The sequence below is a fragment of the Poecilia reticulata genome, chromosome 21 (genome assembly GCF_904066995.2).
Source record: "Poecilia reticulata chromosome 21, P_reticulata-male-v2, whole genome shotgun sequence".
Lineage (NCBI taxonomy): Eukaryota > Metazoa > Chordata > Actinopteri > Cyprinodontiformes > Poeciliidae > Poecilia > Poecilia reticulata.
In genome coordinates this window covers 19,529,632-19,546,604 of record NC_088850.1, presented here as the reverse complement: position 1 = coordinate 19,546,604, position 16,973 = coordinate 19,529,632, and the positions used below count along the sequence as shown (strand labels likewise).

At 42.1% G+C, this 16,973-nt stretch overlaps 1 protein-coding gene across 1 annotated transcript in view; it reads left to right on the top strand.

The window, feature by feature from the left end:
- Positions 1-16,973, top strand: part of LOC103457812 (forkhead box protein N3) — an 80,407-nt gene that overhangs the window by 32,517 nt on the left and 30,917 nt on the right. Inside the window, exon 2 of the mRNA XM_008398224.3 lies at positions 3,017-3,616. Coding sequence (XP_008396446.1) covers positions 3,035-3,616 — 582 coding nt within the window. The 5' untranslated portion in view covers positions 3,017-3,034. The remainder of the gene's footprint in view (positions 1-3,016; positions 3,617-16,973) is intronic.

Below are 16,973 nucleotides of genomic sequence, written 5' to 3'. Positions count from 1 at the left end.
CACACACACACACACACACACACACACACACACACTCTGATGCACACACAGACACACCACAACAAGCATCATTTAGTCTGAACTTGAGCGATATCTGCATTTGTCCTTTAGCAGTGGCTCCTCGGGGGCCACTGTAGAAGTTGCATGGAAGTTTGTTTAGAGCTGAGCAAGTGTGTTAAGCTTTATGAGAGCCCATGGGAGACTCTGTGGCACACACACGCACACACACATAGCTACACACAAACAAGCAGAAGCTCAGGCACGAGGCTTGGGCGGCAGCTCGCAGTGGCCCCAACCAACAGTGAGGAGTTTGTTGTCATAGCAACAGTAAAATGAGATGACTTTACTGTCAGCCGTAATGTTTCATGGCCCCCTTGCCGCTATGGCAACATAACAAGGAGGAGGAAGAGGAGACGGGAGAGAAAGAGAGCATCAGAGGCATCTCTGCATTCCGGTGGACTCCTACCAGGAACAATGTCACTGCAATGTCCTTTCTTCCTCCTCAAGACAAACACAGTCACAAACATACCACTCCGACAAGCCTGTCAGAAACGGGCATCAACACACACACACACTCACACACACAACTTGAAAAGCCTATCAAACGCCCCCCTCTTCCACCTCGCCCATCGCTTTGATTTGCCTGCTCACTATTTTCAGCTCCGGTGCCATATCGTCACCGGGTCCCCAATTTGAATTCATTATGCTCAATGTCAATATTGGTGCAACAACGGCGTACCTCAAGACAGGTACAGCTTGTTGAATGAGTGCGCGCGCTTGTCAGACAGCGGGAGAGGCGAAACGAAGAGGAGGAGGGGGGAGGAGGAAGGAGAGACGAGCGAGATCAAAGAGCCGCACCAACTCCTGCTAAGCGTTTTCCCTTTGCCGTGGAGATGGCGGGGAAGCAGCGGAGCGGAGGGGCGAGTGACTGCGGGCCGGCCCCGGCTATATGCGGCGGCTGTGCATCACAGCTCTATATTTAGCTCAGTCCTTCCACGACGGCCTGTCAACACCGCTAAGCAGCTATCTGTGCTGATAAAAGTGTGAAAAACGGAAGATAGGTGGAAGAGGAGCAGACACATAGGAGGGGAGGAGGAAGGACAGGAAGAAAGGAGAAAAAAAAAAGGCAGACGAGAGTGGAGATGAATTGTTTTGCTCTGTCGCCATGGCGACGCGACAGCCGGAGCTGTGGCGCGCTGACAGTTGTCACGCTGCGGCCGGTCGCCGTGGGTGACAGCTGTCAGTCAGCGACGCAGAGTGAGGGGGGACAGATCGGCCGATGATCACCTTGGATTAGAGAGCGATCGCAGCATACAGAGACGGGCCAGAACATATCAAGGCTTAATCCTCATGTCCTAATGGTGCTGCTGTGTGGCTATCCCTGTGTACATCCATGCACTGATAAAACAAACTGGTAGAATTCAACCCAAATAATTGGTCGGTCTCTATCTGTGTTTCTGTAACTTAAATGCATTTGATCTACTTGCTTAAGTTGTCAGCGCTTCTCTGCTTAGGATTCAAATGTAGGACCCATGCATACGGTTCAGCTATGGAAAATAAATACATTTATTATTTCCACACCAACATGTATTTAATTAAGAAAGTTGCATCTGTCTACATCAGCTGTTTTAGAGTTTCTCAGTGACATCTTAACCTCCACTGTGTGAAACATCTAATGCTGCATCTACTGCAAACATCCCCTATTATTTTACAAATAAGAAGATTTATTAATCGATAAGTCAAGTGTATTTGTATAACACGTTTCAGCAAAGAAGGCAGTTCAAAGTGCTTTTACGTAATAAAAAAACATGAGTAAGAAGTCATAAAAATGGCATACAGTCAACAGTTAGCTATTTATTGCTGCACACAGCTGTTTGTTTTTAAATTGTCGAAACAATAGTTACAGTTCACAATGTCTGAAATCGTTGCGTCCCGATTTACTTCACATCCAGTCTGCCTAAAAAAAAAACATGAGAAAATGTGACAATACTTCAAAGCCAATACTTTGAATTTATCCAGTATTGAAATTCACAGTTACAAACTACTATCCTTGATTATAACATAAATATTTCATTGTTTAAATTGAATGCCAGGCAAAACTCCTTTTTACAGTGTATGCGCTTTAGCTTTCATTCATGTTTGCGTGGGTGTTGCTTTATGCGTGGACTCGTGTGCGTGTGTGTGTGTGTGTCTCTGTTCTCAGGCTCTGAGCGGGCAGAGCAGATTAGGTTTTAGCTGGAGCTGCTGCCGGGCGCCTTCCCACAGCTGTCTGCGCTAGAGGACAATCAAAGGCCCGGTTGCGCGCCTTCTTCTGATTGTGGTGTGACGCTCGGGCCCGTTCCCCTTCAATTACCGCGCTCTGCCTGCGTGTAACGAGCTCAGCATTGCTCTTATGCTGGCAGGATAATGGTCTGATTGGAGCAGGGATGGATTTGAACTCACACTTTAATTTGTTTCTTTTCTTGGTAAATTACCCCCGATCACGATCATGTCTCGTCACAGATATCCCGCTGTGGAACTAAGTCTCATCATTTGGACGCCGTTCCTGATGTTGTAAAATCCAGGAATTTAAGAAGGGTTTCTTTTCTGCTCTCAATTATCGCGCCAACCCCTGACAATTACATTTTCTCATGCTGCAGAGATGTTAAATCACCGGCACAGTTTCTGAGGCTCCTGCAACCATTAGACCTTTAACGGTTTTCATGTGTTATGACAGCAACCCTGTGTAATGTCAATACTGTGCTGTTACACTGGTAATTAGAGGGGTGGTTGTACAAGGAAATATTTCCTCAGCCGCTGAGCACTAAATTTGCCACACCAGTTGGAATTAGACGGAAGGCCTCGGAGGGAGATGATGATGCAGATTTTCCCTCTCAGATGTAATTCTGCCTAATTGCAAAAGGAGTCAAAATCTCCTCCTTTTTGACCTTTAGCGAAAGGGAAGGCTCAATAAAACACAGACAAGCTGACCTTTTTTCTACTCTTTCTGTTTCCTTCCACCTTGGTCGCTTTGCAGGAGTCAGCCCTGGGCTGGATGGGACCCACCATGCCCCCCAGTAAGAAGGCCCAGAGCCCCAGCAGCGGGGCCAGCGCTTCGCAGGGCATGAGCCCGCCCTACCGGCAGGGGGACCCCGCCACGGCGGCGTCCGAGGCCGAGGCGGCCGACCTCTCACTCTCCCTGTCCGCCTCCTTCTCCAAAGCCGAGGACGAGGAGCTCACCAGCCTCTCCTGGCTCCACGAGAGCACCGACCTCCTCAACAGCTTCAGCCACTCTGGGCTGCGTAGCGTCTCCCCTCTGCAGGATCCCGACAGTCAGCACCCTCGCTCGCCTTCCTCCTCGTCTCCATCCCCGGACGACGCGTTGCTCGGCGACGCGCACTCTGCGTACGACCTGGCGGCGGGGGCCAACCGGAAACCACCGTACTCCTTCAGCTGCCTGATCTTCATGGCCATCGAGGACGCGCCCAACAAGCGGCTGCCAGTGAAGGACATCTACGGCTGGATTCTGGAGCACTTCCCTTACTTTGCGAACGCTCCGACGGGCTGGAAGAACTCAGTGCGGCACAATCTGTCACTCAACAAGTGTTTCAAGAAGGTGGACAAAGATCGCAGTCAGGTAAAGAAATCAACAATCCTTTATACACAGGTCCAGGTTAAAACCTCGGGTGTGTTTATTGGGTTTTAATCAAGTGAACTAAAATGATGTGAAGGTTTTGAAGTTCCAGGTGACTTCTCAAATCAACTGTGTGAAATAGTTTTTTGTAAAAGTAGACAGACAGTATTAGTACATATGTTGGGAAAGTGAGCGGAAATGTTCCAAATACACGGAAATGAGATGCAAACAAATTTTCGGAAAAGTCAAGCTTATTTTTATAGCACATTTCAGCAACAGTTCAAAATGCTTTATACCATAAAAACATAATACAGTAACCAGTCATGCAACAAACAAACTTTATGATTTGTCAAACGCCATCATCAAAATCAAGTCAATATGCTTCGAATATATTGCTCAATGTTCTAGTTATTGACTCTAAGCTGGTGGATTTAGTCTGGATTTAAAGGAACTCAATGTTTTGGTTGTTTTGCAGTTTTCTGGAAGTTTGTTCCAGATTTGTGGTGCATAGAAGCTAAATGCTGCTTCTCCAAGTTTGGTTCTGGGGATGCAGAGCAGACCAGAACCAGAACGAGAAAACCTGAGGGGTCTGGAACGTTGATACAACAGCAGCAGATGTTAAATGTATTGTGGTGCTGGGCCATTCAGTGATTTATAAGTAGAAGTATGTTAAAGTATTTTCTTAGAGCTTCTGGGAGCCAGTGGAAGGACATCAGAACTGAGGTGATGTGTTTTTTCTTCCTTGTTTTAGTCAGAACTCGATCATCAGCTTTCAGAATCGGATGCAGCTGTCTGATTGATTTTCTATGCAGATCTAAGAAGTCATATGCAGTGGCATAATAACATGATTGTGTTTGAAAATTATTCATAATTCTTAAACATTTCAACATATTGTCACGTTACATCAAACTTTAACATGTTTTCTTTGGATTTCATATGCTAGACCAACACAGATTTTTTGGAAAGTTGAAGGCAAATCAAAAACACCTTTCAGAAAGTGTTAGAATCAAAAATGTGAAATGTGGCATTAAATCACTTTGATACCCACTAAAAAAACTTGAAAAGAAGGTGAAAGTATATCCCGGACAAGCCCCCATTTTGTTTCAGCCAGGCTCTAGGATCATAACAAATAAAGGGAAGCAACGCATAGAATAATTTAAAAACTGATTTATTTAACCAGTATCATGGCTAGCTAGAGAAAAAGGGGCAAGGAGAGGGAGCAAGTGATGAGAACAGGTGGTGGATCTTAAACTGGATCTGAAGCTCTTCTGGAGACACTGACCAGCTGCCTCCAGTTCCAAAAAGCACAAATTAGGAGCTCTTAAACACAGATATGTTACAGCAAGGCCCAGAGGAAAGGCCTTGGGATTTTATTAGGTTTTTTTAGGAAAAAAATAAGGTCATTTTGTCTTGCATGCTAAACTCTCGTTCCATTCACTATGAAGCATGATGGCCGCTCCATCTTTTTTCTGCAAAGGTTTTATAATTTTTCTTCATTATCTTCAAAAATAAAATTAAATGGGAGCCTTTAAAAATGATAAAATTCCTGAACAAATGTACGTTTTTTTTAAAGGTCATGTAACACTTGCGGCTCTAAAGGAGTCTAATTCAGCTGGATTGGAGGCTTATATGGATCTTAGGATCACAAAGGTTGCACATTCCTGGTTTAAATCAAAGCACATTCAGGTTAGAACGGCCCAGTCAAAGTTCAGAGTTAAATCCAGTTGAGAATCAAAGAAGAAAGGGTAACAGTAACGCTTTTTCTACGTCGTGCATAAACAATTGTGCACTACTTTGTTTTTGTCTGCTAACTTGTATGCAACTTGAGGTTGTAACGTGACACAACATGAAAAAGAGCCAAGAAAAACTCCCCATCTTGGAGTTGAATGCAAAAAACACTTGGAGGTCATCTTAACCTTCCTGCTGCCCGGTCCTCCCTCCCCCTACTGGACAGCAGAGGCGTCAACAAAATCCAGAAAGTAAAATCTTGTGAGGGGAAAAAAGGAAAAAAGAAATGAAATAAAATAAGAATTAATTTGTTGATAAAAGCCATCTTGCTTCAAATATTCACTCTAATTTCAACCACAGTCATCGATTAACAATTTCAGTTCATCCACAGGTTGTTTTTATTTTTTATTTTTTCCATAAAACAACCCCAACCCATAATCACTCCATCATGTGCAGTTAGACCTCATTTCACAGCCAGACGGTTATCAGCCGCTCGCAGACACATTCAACGTGAAGTCAAACAGATTCTGTATTTTGTCTACAGCTGTACCAGAATCGGCCTTATCAATAGTTGATGATCTCTTCTTTCATAGTTCTCTTTCACTCCGACGTTCTGTGCCTCCCCGGTGGGAAGAGCGTTTCGCTTTTGATTTAAGTCTTGATGCAGCCCTTTAATACTGGCTTTCCCGAGCAGATTTCTTTTTTTTTTTTTTTTTTTTTTTTGTGCTCAGGGTAAACTGGGAGCGAATCTCTCTCTCAATTAGTGCTAAATTAATACCGGAGGATTTAATAACACAGATGCCAGCAGCCTTTAGATCCCGTCCTGCCCTAGGGGTGGTTAAGCAGGGTTGGTGGGAGTGAAAGGGGGGGGAGGGGGAGGTGGGTGGCGGCGGCGAATGACTAGGATCAATGTTCACACTGATGGAGATTACACCAGAGGAGAGGCGACTGCTTCTGCTGTCTGGCTTCTTTGACCAGAATGGGATTCGAATCATGTGTGTGCGTGTGTGTGTGTGGATAAACAAAATGGATGAAGGATGGCGAAAAGTGTGTGTTTGTGCAACGCACACGCCCTCGCTCTGTGCTGTCATCTGGCTCTTGACTACCCAGAGTTTCTCTTGTATACATATCTCCATAGTAACAAGGTTGCAGTTGACATAAAAGTATGCTGTTGCTGTAGCAACGGGGAAAACTGATTTGGCTTTACTGACTTGTATATAAGTGTGTGTGTGTGTGTGTGTGTGTGTGTGTGTGTGTGTGTGTGTGTGTGTGTGTGTGTGTGTGTGTGTGTGTGTGTGTGTGTGTGTGTGTGTGTGTGTGTGCGCGCGCTTCAAAGGTGTTGAGTGGGGAGGAAAAAAAAGTATATGTCTTCCTGTTACGTGTTTGTGCGTGGAGCAGCTTGTGGAGAGGTGATTCTGGCAAGGACGGCTCGCCTTGTCTTCCTGTCACTGCTCTATGCTTAAGACAGCACACTCATTAACCCCTCAAACCCATTCCCTTCCTCTCTCTCTCTCTCTGTCTTCTCTTTTTTTTTCTTGCACACACAGGACAACTCTGACATGCAAACAAACAAACACACACACATGCACAACCCCTCTCCCCCACCCAAAAACACGCATGAGTGCGTAAAAGGGGCTTGAGCATGCGAGCGCCGCGTCGGTGTGGAAATGAGGGCACATCTCTGCAGACTTTTACTCTACCTGCCAAGAGCCCGGGCTTTATCTGAAGCCGCAATTACAGAATCTCTGTAATTTCACTCAGACTCTTGCCCTTTTTTTTTTTTTTTTCCTTCCAAAGGCTTTTCGCCAAGAATATCTGCATGTGAATACACCTCTCTCTTTCTCTCTCTCTCCTCCTCTACCTGTTTATTTCCTTTGAACCGAGCTTGCAATTACAGGCTGTAAGATATGTTTCTGTTATATACTGCATTGTGTTTTTTTTTTACTTCCTTCTCACTGTTGGAGGAGAGCGAGGGAGTCACCCAAGAGGACGGGGGGGAGGTCAAGTTATGGTTACGAGGGACAAATCAAGATCGCTCTCATGAGGGGAAAGAGGATTCGTAAAAACGGCACCAAGTTAACATTTCCATCAATTCCCAGCGGTGGAGATTAATACGACGGTGGCCTATTTGTTCCAGTGGCTGTATTTCTGGGTCATATCCAGGCAAATGACAAGATGGGGGTCTGGTTCGGAATAAAGCTTGCCATGCCGCGACGCGTTTATGTGTGTGTGTGTGTGTGTGTGTGTGTGTGTGTGTGTGTGTGTGTGTGGCAACTCAAAGTTGCGAGCGTGAGAGCGAGCGAGTCTGGCTGTTGCCATGGCTTTGTTTACAAACAGGATTCTTCTCCGCGCTGAATGACATGCCTTAATGGCAAGTGTTGTTGCCCTCAGTCTTGTGGATCAGCGCCGGAGATCAATGTGGTAACGGAGCGACGCACGCACACGCCCAAACACACATCGACGGAGTCAGCGATATATCTCTCAAAGCCTCTTATGAAATCACAGCAGAGAGAGAGAGGCAGTTTTGTAATCCGAGACTTGCTGTGAAGTCTCTCTGCGTCGCACTTAAGTGTGTCACCCCCGAACTTAACCTCACCCTCGTTCAGACGAGAGGCGCTCCTTGATGTTTTTACGTTTTAAACGGTTACAGCGTTTCAGGTGAGGGTGAAATTGCCTGGTTAAAAGTGTTGTTTTTTGTTTTGTTTTTTTTTATTAAATTGTGCCCACCAGAAGATTGCAACATGTAGATTTTTTAAATGTCATACATCTGGTATTTCTCACAGAGATTGCAACATGTTGTCCTGTAAGAGTGACCACAGCCTTTTCCCCTTATTTGGTGAAAAATGACTGAGTTTTGGAGCCCGGTTTCCAATCGTTGGTTGTTTTCCAATCTTTTAACCAATTCACATTTCTTTATAATATGAAAGCTAAATGCATTCAAGCATTTTTTTTCTGGCCTTCCTACCCACTTTGTCTTGCATTGCAGGAGCAGAGGTGACGTCACACTGTGCGAAGCTGAAGAAACAATATTTTACAAAGATTTATTTTTAAATTGCAATTTAAAGCTTGCTTGTCACATGTTAGTGATTAGAATGGTGGCTAGAGCAGTAGGGGTGTAACGGTACAACCTGTCCCCGATGAGACAATAACGGTCCGCGAGAACGAGACGTCATTGTAGCAACTGTTTTCGGAGAGCTAGCAACCACTTGGAGTAAACATTTTACAAATGGCCAACTGAGTGCTTAGTCAGCGTACAATTATTCAGTTCGGAGAGGTGCCGCTAAGCATCGACGTCATTAGCATCATTAGCAGCTAACGGTAGGGTAGCGGCGATATTTTTCCAGGGCTTCGTGTCTAGTCTGTCACTTTATCGCCGTTTGATTCGCACAAGCAGTTTTAGAAACAATAGAACCGTGAGGGTTTCTTAACTTGTAGACTGTCTGTACATCTATCAGCTGACATCACTGTCTTATCCTCAAAATAAGCACTTAAAACATAAGAGTCAGATGTTGGTTACAGTGAGACTGACTTCGCTTTGGCAAAAACGTTGCTGCGTTTCATTATTGTGAGATCTCACACCTTTGAGATCTCGTCACAGCCTCAGATGTTGGCGTAACTGAAACGTTGTGGTGCGTGTGTGTGTATTCTCCAGCATTTCCAACTTCCTACCTGTTACGTGTGAAAAGTCTTACTCTCTTAATCTCTTCTGCCATTAGTGCCACAACAGGAATCCATGTCCTAAAAATGGCTCTCTTTCTCTTGCATCTTCCACGCTAAAGGGTGTTAATAGCACAACCTTTTAGAGCTTAGGTATGGTGCGTTCACTGACCAGTTGAGCCAGAAGTTGTGCTTTGTCCTTAAAAGGCCCTCAGTGCATCTCTAGTGCCTCTCATATGAAACGTTTTGAAGCTGTGGGCCACATCTTCATAAAAAAGGGAGTTCTTAAATTTCATCAAGATCTCACTAGTCTAATTTTTTTAGACAAAAGTTTCCACTGTTGCAGTCGAGAACAAGAACATAGCCAAATGATCTTAAAGACACACTTCATAGCATCTGTAATGGATGAATCTTCAGTCCACCCCTTTGTTGAATAAATTAGATTTGGCTGGACTTGCTATGTCTTGAAGCTTTACACACAAACTAAATGAACAAAAACCCAGAGTAAGACCATTGTAAAAGTAAATTTAAAAAAAGAACTAAATGTGTCTTCAACTGCAGATTATCAGAGCCAGCTGCTGTTTCCAGTGAAAGAGCTCATCTATGCTCTCACACCTGCCCGACAACAAGAAATTTAATTAACCACACAGTAAACATAAGAAAGCATTTAGTGCCTAATTAGAAAAGTAGTAAACCCAGGTGTCGGTGGAGAAAGGGTGTTAAAATGCTCCTTGGTGCTTGAATGACAGACGGCTTCCTGTTGATGACCGACACTGTTGACTTGGATTTTAAATAAAGCCGTCGCTGGTTATACAGTGTTTATGGAAAGTATTCAACCCTTTGTATGTTTTACTCATTTATTGCTTTTACAAATCAATCAGTATAAACAAAATGTGGCTTTTTTTGACAAATGTACAAACTTTGGGCCACTGTTGAATTATATCAGTCCCTTTAAAAGTGTTCGATATTTAAGCAGTCACTTATTTTATGGCAAATATTTTTATTTAACTACAGTTATTTTGAAGAAATCTGGTTTTGTTGTGACATTAAAGTTTCTGTTTTACTTTTTTTGTTGCAAAAGCCAAATTGTGTTGGCATGACTGATTTGTAAAAGCAATAAAAAAGGTAAAACATCCAAGGGAGTGAATTGTTTTTTTAATAGGCTTTGTAACTAGTTCAAATTCAAAAGTAGTTTATGTATCCAGAAGGAACATTAAATAATTAATAATAATAATAATAATAGTTAGATGACTGAATATAATGATTCATTATAGAGAATTCATCAGTTTTCCAACTTCAATTACAAATTGGCAAAGAAATATTAGTATATGGCAAATAGAAGACCAATATGTTAAAAAAAATGCATTAAAAAACTTTTTTTTCAGTTCAGTGATTGAGAAGTTCCCTTTTCCATCAACGTTTCCATCAACATCAAAGTGCTGCATAGTTGAGAAATTATAGGAAAAAGAAATTTAAAATTTTGTAAGAAATAAAAATCTGAAAATTTGGCTAGCATTTGTATATAATCCCCTTTTAAGTAACCTTCTGTAGTTTTTCTTGCACTCTAACATGGACATGCGCTGCAGCTCTGACTGTTTGCTTGTGGGCAGTGTTGGCCTGCAGACAGATGAATCATTTGACCGTTCTGGGGTCATTTTGCAGAACAGAAACCTTCCCACCCATCGTAAAACCGCCACATAGAGCAAAACATCCAGACTCCGACTGCTGGCGACACTTTGTCATCGGATCACACAAAAGACTGTGCTCTGCTCTCATCATCTCTCACCTTCAGCAAGTCAGACTGTCCAAGCTTGGCTGTAGGCTGTTTTTTCTTTTGTTTTGTTTTTTCCTCAGCTTATTGCATATGGAAATGATTCCCTACCATAAAGATCTAGTTCTGAATCTATACAAGTCTTTCTTCTCAGTCAAACATCCTCCTCTATGTATTTAGGAGAAACCTTCCAGAAATTTGAAAACTCCTGGTTGCTCATTTTGACATTTTTTATGTCGTTGCATGTCGAAAACCTCGTTGTTGCTATACGTTCCGTCTCGCCCAAAGGCTGCAGTTTAAACATCTGTCAGCGGCATCAGTTCCACATAAAAAAGCAACATGTTATCAAGTATTTAGGAGTTTAATTCAGTCCAGGCTCACTATCCATTTTTTATGTCTATTTTGGCTGTGATGTAAGAAACTTAGCAGCACTTAAACTTTACTTCACACCACATGGGCCTATTCTTGGTACGAGCTGAACAACGACGGACTGGATCTGACACTGGAAAAGTCTTCAGTCCCTAAAAGCATCTGCAGATTTATGTGTTTTTGCATAAAATGTCATTAATAAAGAATGAAAGGCGAGAAGAATCTAATCATACAAGTCAAATTAGAACTTTACACTGCAAAAAACACACCCACTCAGTATTTTTGGTCTAGTTTCTAGAGTAAATATCTTAGTAGACTTGAAATAAAACAAAACACCTTAAAAGTAGCTTTTTAGCAGAATACGGTGGCTTGTCTTAAGTAAATAATTACTTAATATTGACTATTTCACTTGTAATATGGGGAAAATTTGTTGTTAAAAGTGAAATAACCTGTAGTGGAAATAGTACTTTTTCATCAATACTAATTATTGGCTTAAAAAAAGCTCCTATATTTTGCTCAAAAGTTACTTTAAAGTTAATTTTATCTCATTTCAAGTGAGATATTAGTATATTTGTACTAAAAACTAGACCAAAACTACTTTAAGATTTTGTGTTTTTACAGTGTATTTCCACAACCCTCCTACTTTACAAAAAGTCACTTTTTTTCTGAACAATAAACATTAAAAACATGCCATATTCCTGACTACCAGGAAAAAAAATATTGTCCTATCACCATTTTTTTTTTAAATCCCACAGTCTTTTTAAGGTAATAAAAGGTTTTATGCACTTACTTTGTCTCTTCCCATAAAATGTGTTGAACGCCATTTTATGAATTAGAAAAAGGTACGTACAAAAGTCCCATCCCTTCACATGTGGTATCATTGAAAAGCCCTAAATGTCCTCTCCAGATACCAAAAGGAATTAATTCAGTAGAATGCAGGGGGTGGCAGATATTCAAGTTTAGAAATGTCCTCTACAGAGGACAAAAATGAACTACTGGTAGTCAGGAGGATATTGCTCAGTCATGTGTCTGATCTGTGCTGCACTGCAGCTGCTGTCTTATTTTAGTCCTCTTGTTTATGTGTATACAATGTGTACAATAATGGTGGATCCTTGTAGCACAGTGATTTTAATCAGGGTTTGTTAAAGCATTTCCGCTGCCTGGGGGTGTCATTTATTGAACCTGTATGCAGTTGTAATAATATAGATTGAGTCATGTTGTGCAGATAACAAAGCCAGTTATTCTGATGCTTGCATTTAGAGTTTAACTGTGTGTGTGTGTGTGTGTGTGTGTGTGTGTGTGTGTGTGTGTGTGTGTGTGTGTGTGTGTGTGTGTGTGTGAGTGATCTGGGCTTTACATATTATGTCTAATTTCAAACAGAGATTAGGTGCTAGCAGTAAATCCAGAGCTGGAGAGGCAAAAGTATTTGTAGCTGTTGTTTTAGTGGGAGAAGTTACTTTTTCGTAGTAGTGGATATTTGTTTTATTGATTATAATTTATCGGAATAAATGAAAAGAATTTTGATTTATTGTTGTCTCAACAAATTTCAATTAATGGTGCTAAAAAAAAACTGCCAGCATTGTGGGAAGTTATTTTTGCTATTGCTTTTTTTTCTCTCCATTTCTTCCACTACAGCGTCAATAAATATTCCAGAATGTGATTAAATGCTTTTACTGTGTGCAGTTTTTCAGTGGTGTTCTGAATCAGCCTGCTTCAAATTTCAAGAACAGTATTTGTGTTTGCCGCATTGTGAATGCTGTGCCACCTAAATGATTTAATCAGAACTTTTAGCATTATCACAATGTGGTACCACAAAATATCATAACAAAATTAAAATTCTTTGTCGCCAACCTATAGTTTTTAGTCATTTTTCTTTCACCAAATTAAGACATGACTGCCGTATGTCAAATATGCGAAGGTTGGCATCAAGAATGCAATGTGATACACTTCATGAAAGTTCACAGAATAAGTCAAGAACAAAAAGGCCAAGGTGAGATCTTCTTGGTTTGCTATCGTTGTGGTTCCATCAGCATCTGCAGCGAGTATTTTTGAACCGAATTGAACTTGCTCAAAGGATTAAGCAAGCTAACTGTAGGTTGGCATGATTATTCAGCAATATCCACATAGGCTGAGAATTGAAAGCTCAGTTGTCTTAAAAGGCTTCTTAAGTGTTCAATTTAACATTTAACTAAAACTCGGCGAAGCCATGAAAAATTTTAAGAGTCAAAATAACAACCGCAATTATCGCCATCAGTTTTGCGGGTTAGCAAACAGCTTAAGTTGGACCCACAGAATGACTCATCCCTACTGCAGGCCCCCTGTAAGCAAAGCAATAATGACAGCTCCTTTTAAGGCCGCTCCTTTTAAGTTCGGATCATTGGCAGTGAAAACCCAAGCGTGTCAGATCCCGTCTAGATGTCGGTGAATGTAATATCTTCCATGTTTTACTCTGAATTTCATGTTGCCGTGCAGAAATCCCCGATTCGAACCTTGTTTTTCATTTCTTCATATCTTTTAATTTGGGACTATTTTCACATGAGGATTTATACATTATTTACCTACTTAAAATAGACTGTTTTGGTGATTTACTGTAAACCAATTCACTATTGTTTGCACTTATTCCATTGTGTTGCTTAAAACTAGCTAAGCTAGCTGTTTTTGTTGTTTTGGCCATTATTTCAGCTCTATAGCAAACCGGGCTCATTAGATGCTTAGCTTGATGAAACTGCTAATATAGAAAACATTGAATTGTATCTGTTTTTTTCATACAAAGTGCTCAGAGAGAGGACTGCTACACTTTTTCATAGTTCACTGAATATGTAGCAGCTGGTTAGCTTAGCTAAGCATGAAGATCAGCAGCTCGCCTCGCTCCGTTCAGGTATGGCATAATTCGATGCTCGTGTTACTCTCAGGGGTTAACAAATTTGCTTAGGTGTAAAACAGCAAGGCGGCACTTTACAGAGCTAACCAACCTCTAAGTATCACATTAGACAAACAGTTCAATGCTCTGCAAAAGTAAGCACACCCCTTGAAATTTTCCACATTTTACTTCTGGTGGAGTAACACAAAGTAGTGCATAATTTTAACTGAAGAGGAAAAACAATGTCCCATTTTGTTTTTTTGTTTTTTCCAATTAAAAGCCTAAAAAAATATGTTGTGGATCTGTATGAAGCTGCCCATGTGGCAAATCATATTTCACCCCCACATGAGCCAGATAATTTAATTTTGCTCTTGTTTGACCAGCACACGTTCCTCATGTTTGATAAGGTTTATGCCGGTTGTGAAAAACTCCAAACAATAGCAATGTTTCTGCCCAAATGTCATGTGAATTTTAAGCAAATTCTTTAAAATGTCTCAAAAAATAGAAAGAAAATTCAAATTAGGCATGTTTTCATTTACTGGTTTGCAGCAAATCAACCAGGCTTTCCAAAACGTAGTTTTGTCAGATGTTGACATTAGTGTTGCTGTAATAAACAAGAAGTGGCGGTTGCAAACCAGCATGTACCACACATCTCAGAAAAATGGAAATAAGTTTTCAGGGATGTGTTGCTGTCAGGTAAGGTGTAATTGTTCCCTAATGTTAGCTAGTATTAGCGCTGTTGCATGTTTTATTTAACGTAGAGAAAGAAATATGACTTCAAAATGTGCACAAAAAGTAATTGATGGAAACACGCCTAGTGTCGTCTTCTTGTTACTTAACAAAGACCAAGGAATGCGTAATTAATAGTTCTCTAAACAGATACTCCAACCAAAACTGTACATCTGTTGTGATAAGATCACTTGTGAAGACAATTTGATTCTTTTCGGGGTATCAGAACAAAGGGGAAAGAACCAAAAAGTCTTCACCTTTCAACTTCAAGGTTATGCATGCCTCTGTGTTGCTTTGTCAGTTTAATCCCAATAAAGAAATTAAAAAAACACAAGTGTTTGTAGCTCTAATATAATGAATGTTCAATAGTCCAAGGAGTTCAAAGGCACTTTCAGCTAATTTCTTTCTGTAGGTGTAATTTGTCAAACTGTCCCTTTAACCCAGAATAATTCTAATTGGGTACAGATGACAAAAGGACGGGCTAATCTGAACAGTCTTAGCCATGGTGAGAGATTGTGACAGGTTTGCGACAGAATAATCATGCATTCAGGAATGCAGTGGCAGGGCTGTGTGGTTGCTACCAGCAGGGTCAGTGGCAGCAGGACTTTTTAATATCTCCCATTTCCATGGGAGACCAGCCCCCACAGCTTATATAACACAGGAAACAGATGTTAGCAACTCACAATCATCCCTCTATCTGACTTTTTCTCTGCCCCCTCCCCGCCTCTCTCCTCTTTCTTTCCCCCCCTCTGCCTTCTAAATCGTATCATAATGTGTCCCAGACATGCCTGTTTTCTTCATCACCTGTATGTTCCAGGACATAAAAGGACCGCTGCTCTCGAAATGAATTCTCAGCCCGTTCTTCTTCTTTCTTTCTTTTTTAAAGTTGTCTATAAAGTCTAATGCGCTGCCTTGTCAGATTTAGTTTCATACTTTATCGGGTACGTCTCAAAAGTAAGGGGCAAACCTTCCAAAGTGAGGGGATTATTTGTTGTGTAATCCTGCTCATTCGCTGCATGGTGCTGCGGTTATGTGACTATTTTCAGGAACACGTTGGATGTGGAACACAAATGAGGACAAAAAGGAGAAAAAAAAATTGCTCATCCCGACAGAGGATGGAAGAGAGGAGATGGACAGTTGTTCCAGTTGTTCTTATTAAGCCTGAAGTCTTCAGAAACCAATTCCTGACATCACACGGGCTGCCCGTATCTCAACTTTATGACATTGTTTGAAAACGCAAACTCCATTTTACCTTTGCTTGCTTCCATAATGATGCCTGTTGCCAAGGCGACTGCTATAACCCAGGTTACGGACCCTTCCTGTGAGATGCACCGTGTGATTGGCCTGGCGGCCGAGAAGGAGGGGGGTCCGCGGTTGGAGGAGCGGGATTGGCTGGCTGGTTGGCAGAGGCGAGGGCCCCCCAGCAGACAGACATTCAGGAGAGAGCATTGATTTAATCGGTCGGCAGCCCAGGCAGACACCACTCACACATATAGATACATCTACACAAACACTGGCAGTGTGGCAATGTTGCGGGTTGGGGGGGTTTGGTAGATTTTGGCCCAGTGGGGGTCACCTCTGTGGGAGTTTGTGTATGTGTGTGCAATATCATGCTCTCCAGGAGAAGGCGTCGCTGGCAGTCATAGAAGCACTCCTAGGAGCAGACCATGCTGGGTAATATCACACTCCTCAGGGAACTCACGATGCACACACGTTAACCCACACATACAGTACACGCACAGTGCAAGGCTTGACACATATGGGCTGCATTCAACACAGCTGACATAACAATGCAAAGACCCAGACAGGGCAGTTGCAGACACAAATCAGCATATGCTCTATTAGCTTCTTAAATTTTCTCAACGTTGGAGGGCTGAAGTTGGCCGGATCATGGGTTGTTGATTCTGCTACACAGGAGGGAAGCAAGGAAATGAGTAGAGGCTCTGCTTGGTATTCACACAAACGTCCTACTGAGCCACTGGCCACTAGACTAGGAGACATCTTAGCTGTGCCACAATATACAGTAAGCAGGATAGTGAAGGATGGTAAAATAGTAAATGATGTATAGTGCATTATCAAGTCCAGATCTCTTCACACTATGTTCAGTTATTCACACATTCACAAGCTCATAGCGACAAGCTACTAGATAGAAGCCACAGCGGTCCTGGGGCAGTCTGACAGAGGCGAGGCTGCTATGCATCGGCACCACCGGGCCTCTGACCAGCACCAGCAGGCAAGGCGGGGAA